The 19,139-nt window shown below is 47.0% G+C and overlaps 1 protein-coding gene across 1 annotated transcript in view; it reads right to left on the reverse strand.

The window, feature by feature from the left end:
- Positions 1-1,634, reverse strand: part of SORL1 (sortilin related receptor 1) — a 93,158-nt gene extending 91,524 nt beyond the window's left edge. The window contains exon 1 of the mRNA XM_087706412.1: positions 1,314-1,634. Within this exon, the coding sequence (XP_087562538.1) occupies positions 1,314-1,619 (306 nt within the window). The 5' untranslated portion in view covers positions 1,620-1,634. The remainder of the gene's footprint in view (positions 1-1,313) is intronic.
- Between the last annotated feature and the right edge of the window lie 17,505 nt (positions 1,635-19,139).

Below are 19,139 nucleotides of genomic sequence, written 5' to 3' on the forward strand. Positions count from 1 at the left end.
AGACAAATTCCTTGTCTGTCCAATCACACTTGGTCAATAAAGAATTCAATCCCATTCAATTCCTAACCCTAACCATTATTCTTATTCTTACTCTATTCTCATCCAGGAAGCTTCTTCTGTTCTATCAGTCCGGTGGGGAATACCAGAACTGAAGAAGCTTCTTGGACCGGAAGGAAAAAAAAAAAGCATTTTCAGAAAGGTTTCATTTTGCCTTTCAGGAAAGCACCTTCGGGGCTCAAAGCTGGACAATCTGCAAGTTGCAACAAAGACCACAGACCAGACCAGACCCATCTGCAAACAGCTGGCAAAGGAGTCCCATAAAAACTGGGATTTCCAGTTCTTCCTACAGGCCAGGAACAAACCGTGAATCTGCAAAGCAGCCTTGATGTGCACTGATCTTTTTTTTTTTCCAGGCCTCCCCCCTTCCCCAAAGAGACCCACCAACCCAGCCTCTCAAAGCCCCTTGGTGAGGGGCTTGCAAGCAAAACAACAAACATCCAGCTTGGTCCAAGCTGGTCCTCTTGTCTACACAACCATTGTGATGTCCCTTTTTCCCACTGCACCCTCCACCAAGGATATTTCATTTCAATTTTAAGTCTCTGTCCAAGCATATATAATATAACCTTAAATCACTGCAGGGGGGGGGATTAGCAATTTCCCACCTTGCCCCCCCCACCCCTGCCACTAATTCTAATTTCCTACCCTCCCCCTCTTCCCTCCCTCTGGAGTCACTTAGCCCTGATTGATGCCCCCTCCCCAAAGATAAAGTATCCAGCTTCCTGGCCAGGGAGGTAAGGTTAGCTCAGCGGCTGCAAGGGCACACGAAGCCCCCCTCCTCAATGAAGCACCAGCCAAGGGGGTGGGTGGGAGAGGGCTTCCTGAATCATGGTTTGCCTCCCTGCAAGCATCGCTGGGCACCCCCTTCCATTCCCCCCACCCCAAAAAAACCAAAACCCTCGCAAAGGGCGCAAAGGCAACAGTGGGGAGGGGGGAGCTTGCAAGTAAGAGGGGCTGTTTGCAAGTGGGGAAGGGGTGTTTTCAAGCGGGAAGGGGGGTGCTTGCAAGTGGGGAGGGGGAGTTTGCAATGGGGAGGGGGAGCTGGCAAGTGGGGAGGGGGACTTTGCAAGGGGATCCTCCAAGGACGTTTCCGGGGGGGGGAAGCCCCCTCCCCTCTCCCCCTCTCCCCCCCGGGAGCCAAAGCCGGGACGGAGGCCAGCCTGGGGGAGGCACGGGCGAGGGGCGGCCAGCCGAAGAGGCTCGCGGCGCAGCAGAGCAACTCAGGGGGCAGAGATGCCCGTCCGGGGACCGCTCACCTGGCCGTACACCTTCACCGGCTCCTCCTGCGGCGGCGGGGGCGGCGGGGGCGGCGGCGGGGGGCTCCTTCTCCTCCTGGGGGGCTGCTCGGAGCCGGGGGGATCCTGAGCTTGGAGCTGCGCAAAGCCCCGATCCTGGGGGCGCGAGGTTAGGGCGCCGTGCAAGCGCAGGCTACTCCAAGGAGGAGCGGAGGCGGAGGCGGCGGGCGGCCGGTGGGACCCCGCCAGCAGCAGCAACAGCGGCAGAAGCAGCAGCCGGAGGACGGCCGGGGCAGCGCCGGGCTTCCCGCTGCCGCCTGTCGCCATGTTCCTCGCTCGGCTCCGCCGGCTTTGCGCGCTCGGCAGCGGCCAAGTGGGGCGCCGCCGCCCGGAGAGAATGTGCCAAGGGATGCTGGGCTCCGGGAGCGCGCCGCGCAGGACACCCCGGGGCTCGCCTTGCAGGCGCCGCGCCCGGACGGGGCAACCCCTCCGCCGACCCCCTCGCCCGCCTCCGCCGACCCCTCCGCCCGCGCCCCGCCGGGAAGGAAGGAAGGAAGGAAGGAAGGCCAGCCAGGCACGCGTGGAACACACGGAGGCGGCTCTGCGCACGAGGGCGCGCCCGCGCGGACGGAGCCAAAGGCGGGCGTGCGCTGAGCTCTGGCCACGCACTTTCTTCTGATCTGATCTTCCTCCCTTCTTTCCTTCCTTTCTTGTCTCTATGCTCGTTCCTTCCTTTCCTTCCCTTCTTCCTTCCTTCCTTCCCCCTTCCTTCGTCTCTATACTCCTTCCTTTCCTTCCCCCCCTAATCCCTCCCTCCTTCCCTCCTTGTCTGTATACTCCTTCCTTCCCTTCTTCCTTCCTTCCTCCGTCCCTTGTCTCTATACTTCCTCCCTCCCTCCCATCCTTCCTATTCTCTATACTCCTTCCTTCCTTCCTTCCTCCTTCCTTCCTTCCTTATCTCTATACTTTCCTCCCTTCCTATTCTCTATACTCCTTCTTTCCTTCCTTCCTTATCTCTATACTCCTTTCTTCCTTCCTCCTTCCCTCCCTTCCTTGGCTCTATACCTCCTCCCTCCCTTCCTCCCTTCCTATTCTCTATACTCCTTCCTTCCTCCCTCCCTTCCTATTCTCTATACTCCTTCCTTCCTTCCTCCTTCTTTCCTTCCTTCCTTATCTCTATACTTTCCTCCCTCCCTCCCTATTCTCTATACTTCTTTCCTTCCTTCCTTATTTCTATACTCCTTTCTTCCTTCCTCCTTCCCTCTCTTCCTTGGCTCTATAGTTCCTCCCTTCCTCCTTCCCTCCTTTCCTATTCTCTATACTCCTTCTTTCCTTCCTTCCTTCCTTATCTCCATACTTCTTCTTTCCTCCCTCCCTCCCTTCCTATTCTTTATACTCCTTCCTTCCTTCCTCCCATCCTTTCTATTCTTTATACTCCTTCCTTCCTTCCTCCCTTCCTTCCTTATCTCTATACTTTCCTCCCTCCCTCCCTTCCTATTCTCTATACTTCTTTCCTTCCTTCCTTATCTCCATACTCCTTCCTTCCTTCCTTCCTTCCTTCCTTCCTTCCTTCCTTCCTTCCTTATCTCTATACTCCCTTCTTCTTTCCTCCCTCCCTCCCTTCCTATTCTCTATACTCCTTCTTTCCTTCCTTCCTTATCTCTATACTCCTTCCTTCCTTCCTCCCTCCCCCTTATCTCTATACTCCTTCCTTTCTTCCTTGTCTTTATACTCCTTCCTTCCTCTTTGCTTCCTCCTTTCCCCTTTCCTCCCCCTCTCCATTCTTCCCTTTTCTTCCCAGCAGGAAAGAGGGCCCACATGAACTCCCCCTCCCCCAAGAGGCTAGTAGTGTAAACCAGGTGTGCTACATCTGAAGCACGCTCAGATCCTCTTGGCGCTTTCTGCCTCCCCTCTAAAGCAAGAGGGAAACTCAGGTTTGACTGGCTTGCGGGCTACCACCACAGCTGCTTCCCTTTCATGAATCACCCACATCTGGATTGTTACCACACCGCTGCTGGCTGCAAGAACATTCTCTGAGGTCACCGTTCTGCAGCCAAAATCTTGCAGGCCACAAACGGAGCCACTTGTTGGTGGCTTATTTTATGCCTTAGCTGCTGTGCCTGGCTTTGGGGGATTGTGATGGGTGGCTGATACCAAAGCACCAAATCCTGAAAATGTTTACGTGTCTGGGTGTTGTGGCCCATCAGCGGAGCTGGCAGCAGATTCAGACAGTGAGAAGGGTTGGGGAGGAAGATGGGCCAGTCCTGGAAGCTGGGGAAGGCTCTGAGGAAGGCTCTGTGTCGGAGGCAGAGAGGGGACCAGGGCCCCCTGACAGTTATCAGCTGCCTTCGGAGTCAGACATCAGTGAGGCAGATGAACAGCTGGAGCCTGTTCCCAGTGTGCTCATGCACAGAGTTGCCAGATGAAGGGAACGGCTAAAGAACAGGGGTCGACTTGGGAGTAAGGCCACAGGTGGACGATGATGGCCCCTCCCAGAGGAAATAGCAATAGCAATAGCAGTTAGACTTATATACCGCTTCATAGGGCTTTCAGCCCTCTCTAAGCGGTTTACAGAGTCAGCATATCGCCCCCAACAACAATCCGGGTCCTCATTTCACCCACCTCGGAAGGATGGGAGGCTGAGTCAACCTTGAGCCGGTGAGATTAGAACCGCTGAACTGCAGATAACAGTCAGCTGAAGTGACCTGCAGTACTGCACCCTAACCACTGCGCCACCTCGGCTCTTCCCTTTCGCTCCTCTAAAAGAGGAGCGAAAGGGAAGTGGAGTTTGCAGGAGACCATTAGTTCGCTTCATTGGTTTGTGACTCTCCGAGGCTCCTTGCCAAGTTTTGCAGATCTCGGCCTGGCAGCTCTCCAAGCCAGATAAGGTCTGTGACTATAAATCCTCTCTTCAAAAGATTTTGCTGGATGTGAATGAGTGGAATTCACAGCAAATTAATAAAAGGTTTTTTTTTGTCAGGACAAGGAGTTTGTTTCATGCTCTTGGGAAGCCTCGGTCAGAACGCTGGGCCAGAGGTAGTGGCAGTTTGCTAGATGTCCTTGAAAGCTCTGGAGGAGGTCATCTATTGCTCTGCAAAGGCAGCCTGGGATAAAGTCAACCAGTCCTTTGCTAGCAGCCCAAGGAAGGACTTTCTACCTTCCAAGTTCTTCTGGTTGGGAGTGATCAATGGATGGAATGGGAGACCCTCTTCTGCCAGGTCCAAACTGTGATGTGAGGTGGGCTCTCTCATAAAATAGGTAAAGGGACCCCTGCGGATTTTACTCTGCTAGTTGTTGCCAATTGTAGAGGGTGGCGGCATTCCTCTCCGTTTCAAGGCCATTGAGCCAGCGCTGTCCAAAGGGATTTCCGCGGTCATGGGGCCAGTATGACATCACGGAGCCCTGTTATCTTCCCACCAAAGTGGTACCTATTTATCTGCTTGCATTTGCATGCTCTTGAACTGCTAGGTTGGCAGGCGCTATAAAAAGGTAAAGGTTCCTCTCGCACATATGTGCTAGTCGTTCCCGACTCTAGGGGGCGGTGCTCATCTCCGTTTCAAAGCCGAAGAACCAGCGCTGCCTGAAGACATCGCGGTCATGTGACCGGCATGACTCAATGCCGAAGGCGCATGGAACGCTGTTCCCTTCCCACCAAAGGTGGCTCCTATTTTTCTACTTGCATTTTTTACGTGCTTTCGAACTGCTAGGTTGGCAGAAGCTGGGACAAGTAACGGGAGCTCACTCCATTATGCAGCGCTAGGGATTCGAACCTCCGAACTGCCGATCTTTCTGATGGACAAGCTCAGCGTCTTAGCCTCTGAGTCACTGCATCCCTTTTTGGCAAGAGTTATACCCCAGAATAAATTTGCTTGCCAAGCATTGAAATTTTGATCAGGTGATTGTGGAGAATTGGCAATGGTCGTGGGTGTGTGAATCGATCATAAGTCGCTTTTTTTTCATTTGCACCTGCAGATGGTCACTAGACAAATGTTCAGAAGTCAAGGACTAGCGTACTGGATAATTTGCTCCAAAGACTCGGTGTCCATGGGAAGGGAGGCCGAAGAGAATCTTCCCCCAAAGACAAGACTTTTGAGAGTCCCTTTTGAACAGGCATCTCGTCCATTTGGAACAAATTAGCAGGCTCTGGTTTGGTGCCATGTCTCCATAGGTGGGCACAGAATTAGCCAGTCATTGTTTCATCTTTTCCTGTTTCTGTCATCTGACCAAGTTTCCTTGGCTCATAATCCCAAGGACAGCAGTGCTCTTTTTTAAAAAATAAAAATAAAATCTTGGATCGTATTGTTAATATCAACAGAAGGCCACTTCCTAAGTCACAAGTGAGAAGTAATATGTCCTAAAGAGACATATTGCCATTAAGATCTGCAAAATGAAGCAAGAAATCTTAGAACAGAATAGAGAATAGCATAGCATAGCATAGCATGGAATAGAATAACAGAGTTGGATAGAGAAGAGGAGAGAATTAATAGAAGAGAATCTTTATTGAGAACAGAATAGAAAAGGAATACAGAATAGAAGAGGAGAGAAGAGAATTAATAGAAGAGAATCTTTACTGAGAACAGAATAGAATAGGTATATAGAAGAGGAGAGAATTAATAGAAGAGAATCTTTATTGAGAACAGAATAGAATAGGGATATAGAAGAGAAGAGAATTAATAGAAGAGAATCTTTACTGAGAACAGAATAGAATAGGTATATAGAATAGAAGAGGAGAGAATTAATAGAAGAGAATCTTTACTGAGAACAACAAAATAGAATAGGGATATAGAAGAGAATTAATGGAAGAGAAACTTTACTGAGAACAGAATAGAATAGGGATATAGAATAGGAGAGAATTAATAGAAGAGAATCTTTATTGAGAACAGAACAAAATAGAATAGGGATATAGAAGAGAAGAGAATTAATAGAAGAGAATCTTTATTGAGAACAGAATAGAATAGAATAGGGATATAGAATAGGAGAGAAGATAATTAATAGAAGAGAATCTTTACTGAGAACAGAATAGAATAGGAATATAGAAGAGAAGATAATTAATAGAAGAGAATCTTTACTGAGAACAGAATAGAATAGGAATATAGAAGAGAAGAGAATTAATAGAAGAGAATCTTTATTGAGAACAGAAGAGAAGAGGGATATAGAATAGAATAGAATAAGAGAAGAGAAGGGTATGAGCAACTCCAGGGTGGTTGGAGTATGTTACAGGGCTGATGAGTTAGAAGATCTCTTAGCAGATCTGAAGGACCAAGTTATGGACAGATCCTCCTGGAGATGATTTATCTGTGGGGGTCATAACTGACACCAGCTTGATGGCACATCATTCCTCAATCCATCCAATCCAGAGCAGGCGGCGGGTTAGAAGATGTGAGCTCACGGGGAATTTCAGAAAGAAATGAAGTCTTTGAACCAAAGTCTTCTGTTTGTATATTCTCAAAGTCTTTTTTTAATTTAAGATCTGTAGATAATGAAACTAAATATTGTTTCATGCTCTTCTGGGACAGCCTGACCTGAATTCGGTTTGCTTCAGATGAGGAAAACGCTGACGAACCACACACTGATGCAGTTAAATGGAGCTCGTAATCTTTTATTTATTCATCAAACACGCAAGCCTCGGATTTCCAAGGGGAAATTCGCCCCCTGGGTTTTGCTCTCCTGTAATTAACCTTTCTCTCTCTCTCTCTCTCTCTCTCCCTCCCTGCCCCTCCCTCTCCTTCTCTCTCTCTCTTTCTCTCTCTCTCCTTCCCTCCCTCCCTCTCTCTTTCTCTCTCTCTCCTTCCCTCCCTCCCTCCCTCTCTCTCTCCTCTCTCTCTCCCTCCCTCCCCCTCCCTCCCTCTCCTCTCTCTCTCTTTCTCTCTCTTTCCTTCCCTCCCTCCCTCCCTCCATCCCTCCCTCTCTCTCTCTCTCTCTCTCTCTCTCTCTCCAGGGATTTCAAACGTCTTTTTCTTTAAAGGCACCTTTGCATAAAACAGAAACCATCTTCACACAGACACAGCATCCTACCTGTCAACAACCACTTCAGCTTCAACCTCAATAACACACGGGCAAACAATAAAGGCAAACTCAAAGTAAACCGCTCCAAACTCGATTGCAGAAAATACGACTTCAGCAACAGAGCGGTCAACGCCTGGAATGCACTACCTGACTCCGTTGTTACTTCCTCAACCCCCCCCCCACAGCTTCAACCTCAAACTGTCCACAGTGGACCTCACCCCATTCAATACATGGGGGCGGTGCTCATCTCCATTTCAAAGCTGAAGAGCCAGTGCTGTCCGAAGACGTCTCCGTGGTCATGTGGCCGGCATGACTAAATGCACGGAACGCTGTTCCCTTCCCACCAAAGGTGGTTCCTATTTTTCTACTTGCAATTTTACATGGTTTCAAACTGCTAGGTTAGCAGAAGCTGGGACAAGTCACGGGAGCTCACTCCGTTATGCGGCGCTAGGGATTCGAACCGCCAAACTGCCGACCTTTCTTAACCGCGTCCCTTATCAATAAAGCAGGGGTGTCTTATTTTTCCAGGGACGAAGCTCCAGTTCCCCGTTCTGGGTGACCGCTGAGGCTCTCATTTCAAAAGGGGGCAGAGCCTGTTTTATAAGTTTGGGTCCTGGGTTTGGGTCGCTGGGCCACTGCTAAGGCAGGCGGGACCGGAGGGGGCGGGTGGAATATAGTCCTGGCACAATCGCAAGGCGCTGTGTTTCCGTGAGCCTGGGAAGGCAGAGCGCATTGTTCCTCCTGGTGTCGTTAAAACTAATTCCATCCGTTCTGCTCCAGCAACTTCTGAAGGACACCAGGAGGCATCTAGGCTGGCTTCGGAGCCTCACTGCAGCACCAGAGGTTTGCACATGCCGGAGCACTTTTCTGCAGCCATAGGTCAGAGCCCCTGGCTGCCATAATATCAAAATCTCCACTGAAGTCTCTCCTGGCTGGGTGGGTCGTCTGTGATGTTCCAACCTTGGCTGCGTCGGCCTCGTCCTTCCCCGACAGCTGCTAATTCTCTCTGCAGAGGAGCTGCAAAGGGGTCTCTGCCTTAACATTGCAATGAAAGGCAGAGGGGGAGGAGAAAGGTAATGAGATCATACGCAGGCTAAGAGATTCCTCCTCACAGATTCCATGCATCCCTTCGGAAGACAGGAATCTAATTCGGGAATAGAAGAGATAAGGGTCCACAAGGGGTTAAAAGATACTTTAACAGAGCCGAAGAAGCTTCTTGGATGAGAAGCGAAATGTCTTCAAAGAACAAAAAAAGTCCAGTTACTGCTTGAAAAAAGCACCTTTGGGGACAACCATGACCTGGATGATGAATGAGAACCTCCATAGAAATTATCTTAATTAAAGATTCTTTTTCTTTCTTTCTTTCTTTCTTTCTCTTTCTTTCTTTCTTTCTATTTATTTCCTTTCTTTCTCGCTCTTCTTTCTTTCTTTCTTTCTTTCTTTCTTTCTTTCTTACTTACTTCTTTTCTTTCCCTTCCTCTTTCTTTCTTTCCCTCTTTCTCTTTCTTTCTCTTTCCTTTCTTTCCTTCCTTCCTCTCTCTCTTTCTCTCTATTTATTTCTTTTTTCTTTCCTTTCCTTCCTTCTTCCTTTCTTTCCCTCTTTCTTTATCTTTCTTTCATTCTTTCTTTTCCCCCTCTCTTTCTCTTTCTTTCTTTCTTTCTCTTTCTTTTTCTTTCTTTCTTTCTTTCTCTTTCTTTCTTTCTTTCTTTCTATTTATTTCCTTTTCTTTCTCTCTCTTCTTTCTTTCTTTCTTACTTCCTTCTTTTCTTTCCCTTCCTCTTTCTTTCTTTCCCTCTTTCTCTCTTTCTCTTTCCTTTCTTTCCTTCCTTCCTCTCTCTCTTTCTCTCTATTTATTTCTTTTTCTTTCCTTTCCTTCCTTCTTCCTCTTTCTTTCCCTCTCCCTCTTTCTTTATCTTTCTTTCATTCTTTCTTTCCCCCCTCTCTTTCTCTTTCTTTCTTTCTTTCTTTCTTTCTTTCCTTCCTTCCTTCCTTCTTTCTTAAGCATGTGGCAGCCTAGGAAAGAAGAGTCGGACAACGCCTGCCTCGCAAGGCTGTTGGGAAGACTCCCCAAGGGAGGCTGAAAACAAGCCAGTTTGGTCTCATATTGAATGCATCAGGATAGAAATTGGGAATTTGTAAGTTCGAGTCCTGTCGAAAGTATGAAAGGCAGCTGGATCACTTTGGGGCCAATCATCAGGAGATGATGAGTTTCCAGTCTCATCTTTGCCCTCAAAGCCAGCTGGTTGATTTTGGTCCAATAACTAGGGGACTGTGAGTTCTAGTCCTGCCTTAGGCATGAAAACCAGTTGGCTGACTTTGGCCAGAAGTCAACTGTGGTCATAAGTCAAGGACTGCCTATAATGAAGGGAGGAAGTGAAAAGTACTCTTTCTTTTCATCTAGGAGGAGAAAACTGCTAGAGCCACGGAGGGTGACTAAACCATGATATAATGCAATCCCTAATTGTTGAAAAGCCCACTGACCTCCCTTCCTATGAGTGTCCCAAGGGACTGTCAGCTTAATCATAGGTTATATTCTGATCCTTTCAGTCTTCAATCATCGTCACCATCATCCACATGACCAAGCAACCTTCTTTTTAGTGTGATGGTTCTCATGTAAGGAGATATTAAGAACGAAACTAAGGAGGAGTTTCCTGACAGTGAGAATTAACTAGTGGAACAACTTTCCTCCAGAAGTTGTGGGTGCTCCAACACTGGAAGATTTTAAGAAGAGATTGGATAACCATTTGTCTGAAGTGGTATAGGATTTCCTGACTAAGCAGAGGGTTGGACTAGAAGACCTCCAAGATCCCTTCCAGCTTCTGTTCTGCTCTGCTCTGTTCTGCTCCTATTCTATTCTACTCTATTCTACTCTACTCTATTCTACTCTATTCTACTCTATTCTACTCTATTCTACTCTATTCTACTCTATTCTACTCTATTCTACTCTATTCTATTCTTCTACTTTACTCTACTCTACTCCTATCCTGTCCTATCCTATTCTTCTACTCTACTCCTGTTCTGTTCTGTTCTATTCTATTCTATTCTATTCTATTCTATTCTTCTCCTCTCCTCTACTCCTATTGTATTGTATTGTATTGTACTCTATTCTACTTCTATTCTAATCTATTCTTATTCTATTTTTATGTTTTTAAATTGGCTGCACAGGAGACAATCCGTCCTTTGGCCCAAAGACCTACTAATAACCCTTATGTATATATATATTTAAAAATCTTTCATTACAATAATTGTGAATCGCCAGGGGGTTTAAATCCATCCTCTGATTAATCAGGGCTGGCTTTTTCATCAAGAGAAAAGGCTTTTCGATCGACCTAGCCAATTCCTCTATCGTTGCAACTCTGGATGGAACAACAAAAAAAAAACAACCTTTGTTTTTTTTAAAAAAAATGTTCAGTGGGTTTATTTCCCCCCAATGCAGGATGTTCCATTTGGTAGAAGCCTTTGGCGGATGGAAAACAGCCTCCAGCTGGAGATCGATTGCTCACGACTGTCCCAGATCTGTCATTTTCCCTTCTGCCTTCCATCTCCACCCTTCCCAATGTTGTTTTCCTTTCTTCAGCCCTTCCCTCTCTTGTCGCAGCTGTCCTCCCATCCATGTCTCCGGGACCTCCACCCAGAAATTCTAGGGACAGGCAAATGTTTTCTTGTTCTAGACTAGCGTTTTCATTATTCACCTCTTAATGCAGCCTTTCTGTCCACGGCCTACAGGTTAGTCACAGCCGAATAGACGGTGTTCTTTTACTCATCGGATACTTAATTGAGGGTTCCCGCAGCCAAATCAAAGCAAGCTTTTAAAAAAAAAAATGAGAGCAAATCTTAATTATTGTATGGAGTTTGGGATTTGTTTTTTTTAGCGTATCCACAGGGAAAGGAGCAAAAAAGGAAAGATTATGGCCAAAACTAAGAAACTGGAGCTTTTTTTGATATATGCATTGCAATCGCGCAATTGTGGCTGCCATCTTGACTTCTTTGTGTATTTCCATTTTTTTTTAAAAAAATGGTTTATTGCCGGTTGAAAAAACACAGATATGATTAATTATATTGTCACATGGGAGAGGTTGGTTCCCCTCACACATATGTGCTAGTTGTTCCTGACTCTAGGGGGTTGTACTCATCTCCGTTTCAAAGCCGAAGAGCCAGCGCTGTCCGAAGACGTCTCCGTGGTCATGTGGCTGGCATGACTCAATGCCGAAGGTGCATGGAAGGCTGTTCCCTTCCCACCAAAGGTGGTTCCTATTTTTTCTACTTGCATTTTTTACGTGCTTTCGAACTGCTAGGTTGGCAGAAGCTGGGACAAATCACGGGAGCTCACTCCGTTACGCACTGCCAACCTTTCTGACGATCACATGGGAGAAGGATCAGAATCAAGGGAAGCTTTTGATAACATAGGCCAGTGGTTCCCAAACTTGGATAATATAGGCCAGTGGTTCCCAAACTTGGCAACTTTAAGACTTGTGGACTTCAACTCCCAGAATTCTCCAGCCAGCTGCTGGCTGGAGAATTCTGGGAGTTGAAGTCCACAAGTCTTAAAGTTGCCAAGTTTGGGAACCACTGATATAGGCAATCCTTGAGTTACGGCTGCAATTGAGCCTAACAATTACATCAATTAAGTTGTGATGTGGGTCACCATGACCTGACTGTATGACTTTCGTTTGCAGCCGTTGGTAAGTGAATGCAAAGGTTGTAAAACAGATGCCACAGTCACTGGTGGGGATTGCAAATTGAAATGAAACCAATCCAGTGGCCGATTTCATTGTGTGGTTGCTGCCATGGAGGTGGGGCAGATTTTTTTAAACTATTATATGACGAATCTTTTAAATGTTTGCAAGTCACCTCTCTATGGTTTAGGCATCTTTATTTATTTAGCGTATGGCATATCATACATGGACTTGCATATATATTAGCATTTCATCTAGGTTTTAAAAACACAATAAAATATGATCTGTTAAAAGTCTCCGTCATCATGGTTGTCCCAAAGATGTTTTTTCAAGAGGCAACTGGACTTTCCTTGAATATGTTTCGCTCCTCATCCAGGAAGCTCCGCCCCCTCACCCCGACATAATGTGCAAACGTCTGCACATGTGCAGAAGGTGGCATGCATGCGCAGATGTGGCGCATGCGCTCACATTTGCAAACCGGTAGGGAAGGGCCGTGGAAGCTCAGTGGCTAAGACGCTGAGCTTGTCGATCAGAAAGGTCGGCAGTTTGGCGGTTCGAATCCCTAGCGCCGCGTAGCGGAGTGAGCTCCCGTGACTTGTCCCAGCTTCTGCCAACCTAGCCGTTCGAAAGCACGTAAAAAATGCAAAAAATAGGGACCACCTTTGGTGGGAAGGGAACAGCGTTCCGTGCGCCTTTGGCATTGAGTCATGCCGGCCACCTGACCACGGAGACGTCTTCGGAGAGCGCTGGCTCTTCGGCTTTGAAATGGAGATGAGCAGCGCCCCCTAGAGTCGGGAACGACTAGCACATATGTGCGAGGGGAACATTTACCTTTAGGGAAGGTAAGTGAATCCCACCGCTGGCCTCAGCGTACCCTCTGTTTAACCGCCCTGCTGCAAGGAGCACTCTGAAACACTGCAAGTAACAATGTCAGCAAACTCCTCACCGTCCTGCCCCTCCTTCCCCCGACGCCAAACGCAAACACATTGAATAATTAAAAGGTGTCTGCCGGTTGTTGTACGACTCCAGCGTGTACCCGGGGGCTGCCAAATGCAAACAGAAGACAGCGTGGGTTCCTAAAGGCTCTTGAGTTACACAATCAGTTCGGCTCGGTCTCCTGCTGCAAAGGCTTCGCGGGGAGCGTGCAAGGATGTGCGCCTGCTGCCTTGTTTCCCTGCGACTTCTCTCCCGCTTCTTCGCCCCGTTCCTGGCTAGTTTCTCAGTTAATGGATGGAGCTCAACCCAGGAGCAAATTGGCCTTGTGATTAGAAGCAAACGGTACGTCCTGAGCCTCCGGGGTGACTCAGCCGCCGATGTTTCCATGGACACCCGTCCTTGGCATACAGTGTGCTACCCACTCCGCCGAAGGTTAAAAATCAGGAATGCATTTTTTTTTTTAATGAAATTGGCCAGTAAAGGGAGTGGTGCATTGGCCTAGAGGTGGAGCTCTCGTCTCACAACCAGGAGGCTGTGAGTTCGATCCTAGGTAGAGGCAGATATTTCTCTCTCTGGGCACATGAGAATATAGATCTGCTGAACAAAACTCCTCATTGGCGACACGAAGGGCAACTGGCCAGTAAATACTCTGCTAGCTCCATTCAGTTGCCCAGACTCCACCCTGCAATGGATTATGGGGTTGTTAAAAGATGTTGTTGTTGATGATGATGATGATGATGATGAAGAAGAAGAAGAAGAAGAAGAAGAAGAAGAAGAAGAAGAAGAAGAAGAAGAAGAAGAAGAAGAAGAAGAAGAAGAAGAAGAAGAAGAAGAAGAAGAAGAAGAAGAAATTGGCCAGTAAAGGGTCAGGTGCTGGCATTGTCATTCTTTACAGCATGGGTATCCAGCCACAGAAAGATTTTAAGACTTGTGGACTTCAATTCCCAGAATTCCCTGGCCAGACATGCAGGGGAATTCTGGGAATTGAAATCCACAAGTCTTAAAAGTTGTCGAGGTTGGACAACCCTTGGAAGCAAGTACCAAGAGTTACCCTCTCTGTGTGATCAGGATGCTGATACAGAGGGCAGATGCCGTCAGGGGTGGGATTCAAAAAATTTAGCAACCAGTTTTCTGCCCGATTGCTGGGTGGGCATAGCCATGGTGGGTGTGGACTCTTTAGCCTCCTGCACCACAGCAGGAAGGGTGTTTCCACCCTCCCCAGGCTCTGGAGGCCCTCCGGAGGCTGGAAAGGGACCCATTTCCAGGGTTCCGGGAGCCCCATTATTTGCCCTCCCAGAGACTCCACGCAGGGCCTGCACTTACCTGGCATCCAAAATGGGCCTCATGGAGACTCCTGAGAGGGGGGGCTGGGCGGGGCGAGCCAGTCCTTGCAACTACTGGTTTGGTGAACTGGTAAATGTAGCTGTAAAATTAGCATCTGATTCACACAAACCGGTCAGAACTGGCTAAATCCCACCCCTAGATGGCATACATTCAAATGCACTTTGCTACAAGCATGGCTTTCTTGGGAAATGAGAAGGAAGGAAAGCAATAGCAATAGCAATAGCAGTTAGACTTATATACCACTTCATAGGGCTTTCAGTCCTCTCTAAGCGGTTTACAGAGTCAGCATATCGCCCCCACAGTCTGGGTCCTCATTTCACCCACCTCGGAAGGATGGTAGGCTGAGTCAACCTTGAGCCGGTGAGATTTGAACCGCCGAACTGCAGATAGCAGTCAGCTCAAGTGGCCTGCAGTACTGCACTCTAACCACTGCGCCACCTCGGCTCATAAAGCTGGAATTAGTGTGCTTGGTTTGGAGGTTGAAAGGGAATTGGAGTAACAGAAGGACAGAATTGGAAGGGACCTTGGAGGTCTTCTAGTCTAACCCTCTGCATTCCATTCCAGGCCTTGTTCCATTGGACACAGGAGATCCTATACCGTTTCAGACAGTCGCCCAATCTTTTTTTAAGATCCTGCAGTGACTAAACGGAGGCCATGGGGGAAAGATTTTGAGATATACCAGGTAGCGTTCAGCTCAGTGGACCATCCGAGGGGACTGAGAAAACATGTTTTTTCATGCTACAGAAGAATGGATGTAAAATTACTTTGCTTCCTGTTGCTCAACTCTTTTTAGACAAAAAGATTTGAAAGTTTCAGCATCAAACACCAAGCCAGGGAATCTGGTTAGATCAGGAATCCTTTCTGACAGCCTATGTATGTATGTATGTATGTATGTATGTATGTATGTATGTATGTATGTATGTATGTATTTAGTGTCACAACTCCTGGTATGCCCAAATATGGGAGGAAGTCTACTGCTTCCATTCTCTGTCTATCGGCTCGTCACAAGAGACCATCCAGACAGAAACCCAATATTTTTACTGTTGCCTTTGTTACATTCATGTTGCATTTGTGCTGATAAATAAATAAAGGGAGACTAGTATAGATCTATTTCAAGCTATTTGGCTCTCATCAGCTAGCCATACCCTTACTGGGATTGGAACCTGTGCTGTATTACATATTAGGCAGATGTGTTAACCACTAAGTAACAAAGGCAACAGTAAGCTTGTGGCTTAGTGGTTAACACATCTGCCTAATATGTAATACAGCCCAGGTTCGAATCCCAGTAAGGGTATGGCTAGCTGATGAGAGCTAAATAGCTTGAAATAGATCTATACTAGTCTCCCTTTATTTATTTATCAGCACAAATAGAACACACACACACACATATTTAAAGAGAGAGAAAGAATGCTTATAATTTTTTTAAAAAAATATATTTTCTTTGGCTTATTCTTTCTCCATTTCTGCGGTTAACATAAAACGGTCAATTTTCATCGCCACGGCCAGGGCAAAAAAATAAAAATCCCTCATTTTCTTCCAGCTGGTAACTCAGGACAGCTTCAGGAATAGGACTGGGAAGAATTAAGGATGCCTTGAGCGTCTTATCAAGGTGACTTCCTTGAGTCATGTGTCTGCATGTTCACGCTTGTGCCATTTCCCAGGTGGATGAAAGGCATACCAGAGGCTCACGTGGCTGCAAGCTACAGCTTTTCACCTTTGGTCCTTTGTCCTCTGAGCTGGAGGAGGAGACTTAGTCAAAAATACCTGAGCAGGAAAAATTCTAACCTTGGTGTAGAGCACAGGGGGACCAGGACCAGGTCTATGTCTGAATAATACAGGTGTTCTGACCCAACATGGTACTTAAGAGACCGCCTGCTGCCAATTACCTCCCACAGACCGATTAGATCTCACAGGATTGGCCTCCTCCGGGTGCCATCTACCAGCCAATGCCACCTGGCTATTACCCGGGGGAGGGCCTTCTCTGTGGCAGCTCCGGCCCTCTGGAATGAACTCCCTGCAGGGATTCGGACCCTCACCTCTCTCCAGGCCTTCCGAAAAGCCGTCAAAACCTGGCTTTGCCGGCAGGCCTGGGGGTGATGAGTTCCCTCCCCTCTCGACATGTATGGTTGTGCGACTGTTGTCTACTTTTATTATTTGTATTTTGTCTTTTATGTTCCCCCTTTTTTCCCCCCTTGAATTGTTCGCCGTCCAGAGTCCTCCCGGAGAAGGGCGGCATACAAATAATACAATACGAATACAATACAATACAACTCCCCAAACACGATTTCTATTCTATTCTATTCTATTCTATTCTATTCAAGAACTGGACCAAATTCTTGTTGAGTTGCAAGGCACAGCCAAAGACAGGGCTTCCCACAGCATCCTTGACAGTTTTTACGGATCCATAAATTAAGAAAAAAGAGACCAGGCCATCCATAAATAGCCCAAGGAAAGGGCATCATTTATTCTCTTCATGTCAATTACTTATTCCTGTTTGGCCTCTGACCTCCGCCATTGATCCCAAATTAATCTGCAAACAGCTATTGGAGTTCCTGTTACACGAAGTGCTGGAGACCTTCCCGTATTTCAACAAAAACGAGTGTGTCCATAAAGGCACAAGGTCACCGGCCGGGCAGGATAAATAAACGGTTGCTGATTCTTCAGACAGTCTCCCAGGCAGCAAATCACCCCTCTACTGCAATGCAGCCTCTTCAAACAATGTACTTTTTGGAAATGGAGAAAATGATAGGCTTACGAGATGCGATAAATACCTACCGCCGTTTTTGTTATTAGGAGCTCTGGTCATGGGGAAAGGTTGTTTAAAAAGTCACACACCCAAAAAAGTAAAGAGAAAGAAGGAAGGACGGACGGACGGACGGACGGAAGGAAGGAAGGAAGGAAGGAAGGAAGGAAGGAAGGAAGACAAAGAAAGAAAGAAAGAAAGAAAGAAAGAAAGAAAGAAGGAAGGAAGGAAGGAAGGAAGAAGGGAAGGAAGGAAGGAAAGAAAGAAAGAAAGAAAATGAATGAAGGAAGGCGGGGAGGAAAGAAAGAGAAAGAAAGGAAGGAAAGAAAGAAAGAGAAAGAAGAAAGGAAGGAAAGAAAGGAAGGAAGAAGAAAGGAAGGAAAGAAAGAGAAAGAAAGAAGGAAGGAAGGACGGACAGAAGGAAGGAAGGAAAGAAAGGAAGGAAGACAAAGAAAGAAAGAATGAAGGAAGGAAGGAAGGAAGAAGAAAGGAAGGAAGGAAAGAAAATGAAGGAAGGAAGGCGGGAAGGAAAGAAAGAAAAAGAAGAAAGGAAGGAAAGAAAGAAAGAAAGAGAAAGAAGAAAGGAAGGAAAGGAAGGAAGGAAGAAGAAAGGAAGAAAAGAAAGAGAAAGAAAGAAGGAAAGAAGGAAAGAAGGAAGGAAGGAAGGAAGGAAGGAAGGAAGGAAGGAAGGAAAGAAAGACATTTCCATGTTGTTTAATTCTGTAAAGAAAATCTCCCTAACAGCCTTGAGAAATCCACAAATGAAATGGGGGAGAGAGAAAGTTTAAGAAATGATATTGTTTTGGAATTTAAATGCTTTGGAACGAATAAATATCTTACTGTTTTAAATCTCACGGAGTTTCTGATTCTATTCAACTCTTCAAATTCGCTTTTAAAGCCCAATTATTTCATGCAAGGTGAAAGCAGGAGATTCTGGTCAGGATAATTCCAGAAAAAAATATTCTCCAACCAGGAGCCTGTGAATTGGGGAGGAAAAAAAATAACCACCCCAAACTGGGAATGAAATCAATTTTACAGGTAGTCCTTGACTTATGATGACAACTGGGACCAGAATTTTCCTCACTAAGCAAGGCAGTTAAGTGAGTCGTAGTGGGTTTTACAAACTTTTTTTTGCCATGGTTGTTAAGTGAATCATGCGGACGCTAAGTGAATCCAGCTCCCCCCACTGACTTTGTCGGAAGCTGGCTGGGAAACGTCACAAATGGTGATCACATGAACCTAGGTGTTCTGGCCCAGCTTCCCAAAACACGACGAACCCAGAAGATGACTGCCACACCTATTATTCATCTCCGCCCCCTGCCTTTTATCCCCAGAGCTAGGATGGGGCTTCGTTAGCAGCGGTGGCTCTTCCGTCCCAAGGACCGGCCCATAGATTTCCACTGCTCTCCTCTCCTCTGCCACATCTATTTATCTTCACTTCCTGCCTTTTATCCCCAGAGCTAGGATGGGGCTTCGCTAGCAGCTGTAGCTCTTCCGTCCCAAGGACCGGCCCATAGATTTCCACTGCTCTCCTCTCCTCTGCCTTCTGAGCATCCACGCATCAGACACTGGGCCCAGCTGTTCCTCCGCTTCCTCATCAGCCACTTCCAGACCTGGGGGCTGTTGACTCTCCATCTGAGGGTTGATGGACGGACCAGGCTCTGCCCCCCCTCCCCTCTCTCTGCCAGCTCCACTCCTCCTCCACCCCTCGGAGCTTTCGGCTTGCTTTGCTGCTCTCCCTGACTCCTACGCCTCCTCCTCCTCTAATTCGGCTGCTGCAGTGGCCGGCGGCCGACATGCCACAACACCAGGACACTGCAACTGTCCTAAATACATGCCAGTTGCCAAGCACCTGAATTTTGATCATGTATCCATGGGGATGGAGCAGGGGTCATAAGTGTGAGGACCAGTCCTAAGTCAGTTTTTTTTCAGTGCCCTTAAAACGGTCACTAAACATTGTATGTTGAGGACTCCTTGGATTTAATGAGATATTTGATGGGGTTTAACTGTCGCTCCATCCATAATTAATTGGAGAGAGACACATTTTAACAACAAAACAATCATTAAGCAGGAAGTTAAATATTTAGTATACTTGCACCAACAAATGCTTAGGAAATCTAGGTTCAGGCCTACATTTTACA

Source organism: Thamnophis sirtalis, unplaced genomic scaffold, assembly GCF_051295495.1.
Source record: "Thamnophis sirtalis isolate CommonGarterSnake01/CBP01778 unplaced genomic scaffold, rThaSir2_p1.2 scaffold_2, whole genome shotgun sequence".
Taxonomy (NCBI): Eukaryota; Metazoa; Chordata; class Lepidosauria; order Squamata; family Natricidae; genus Thamnophis; species Thamnophis sirtalis.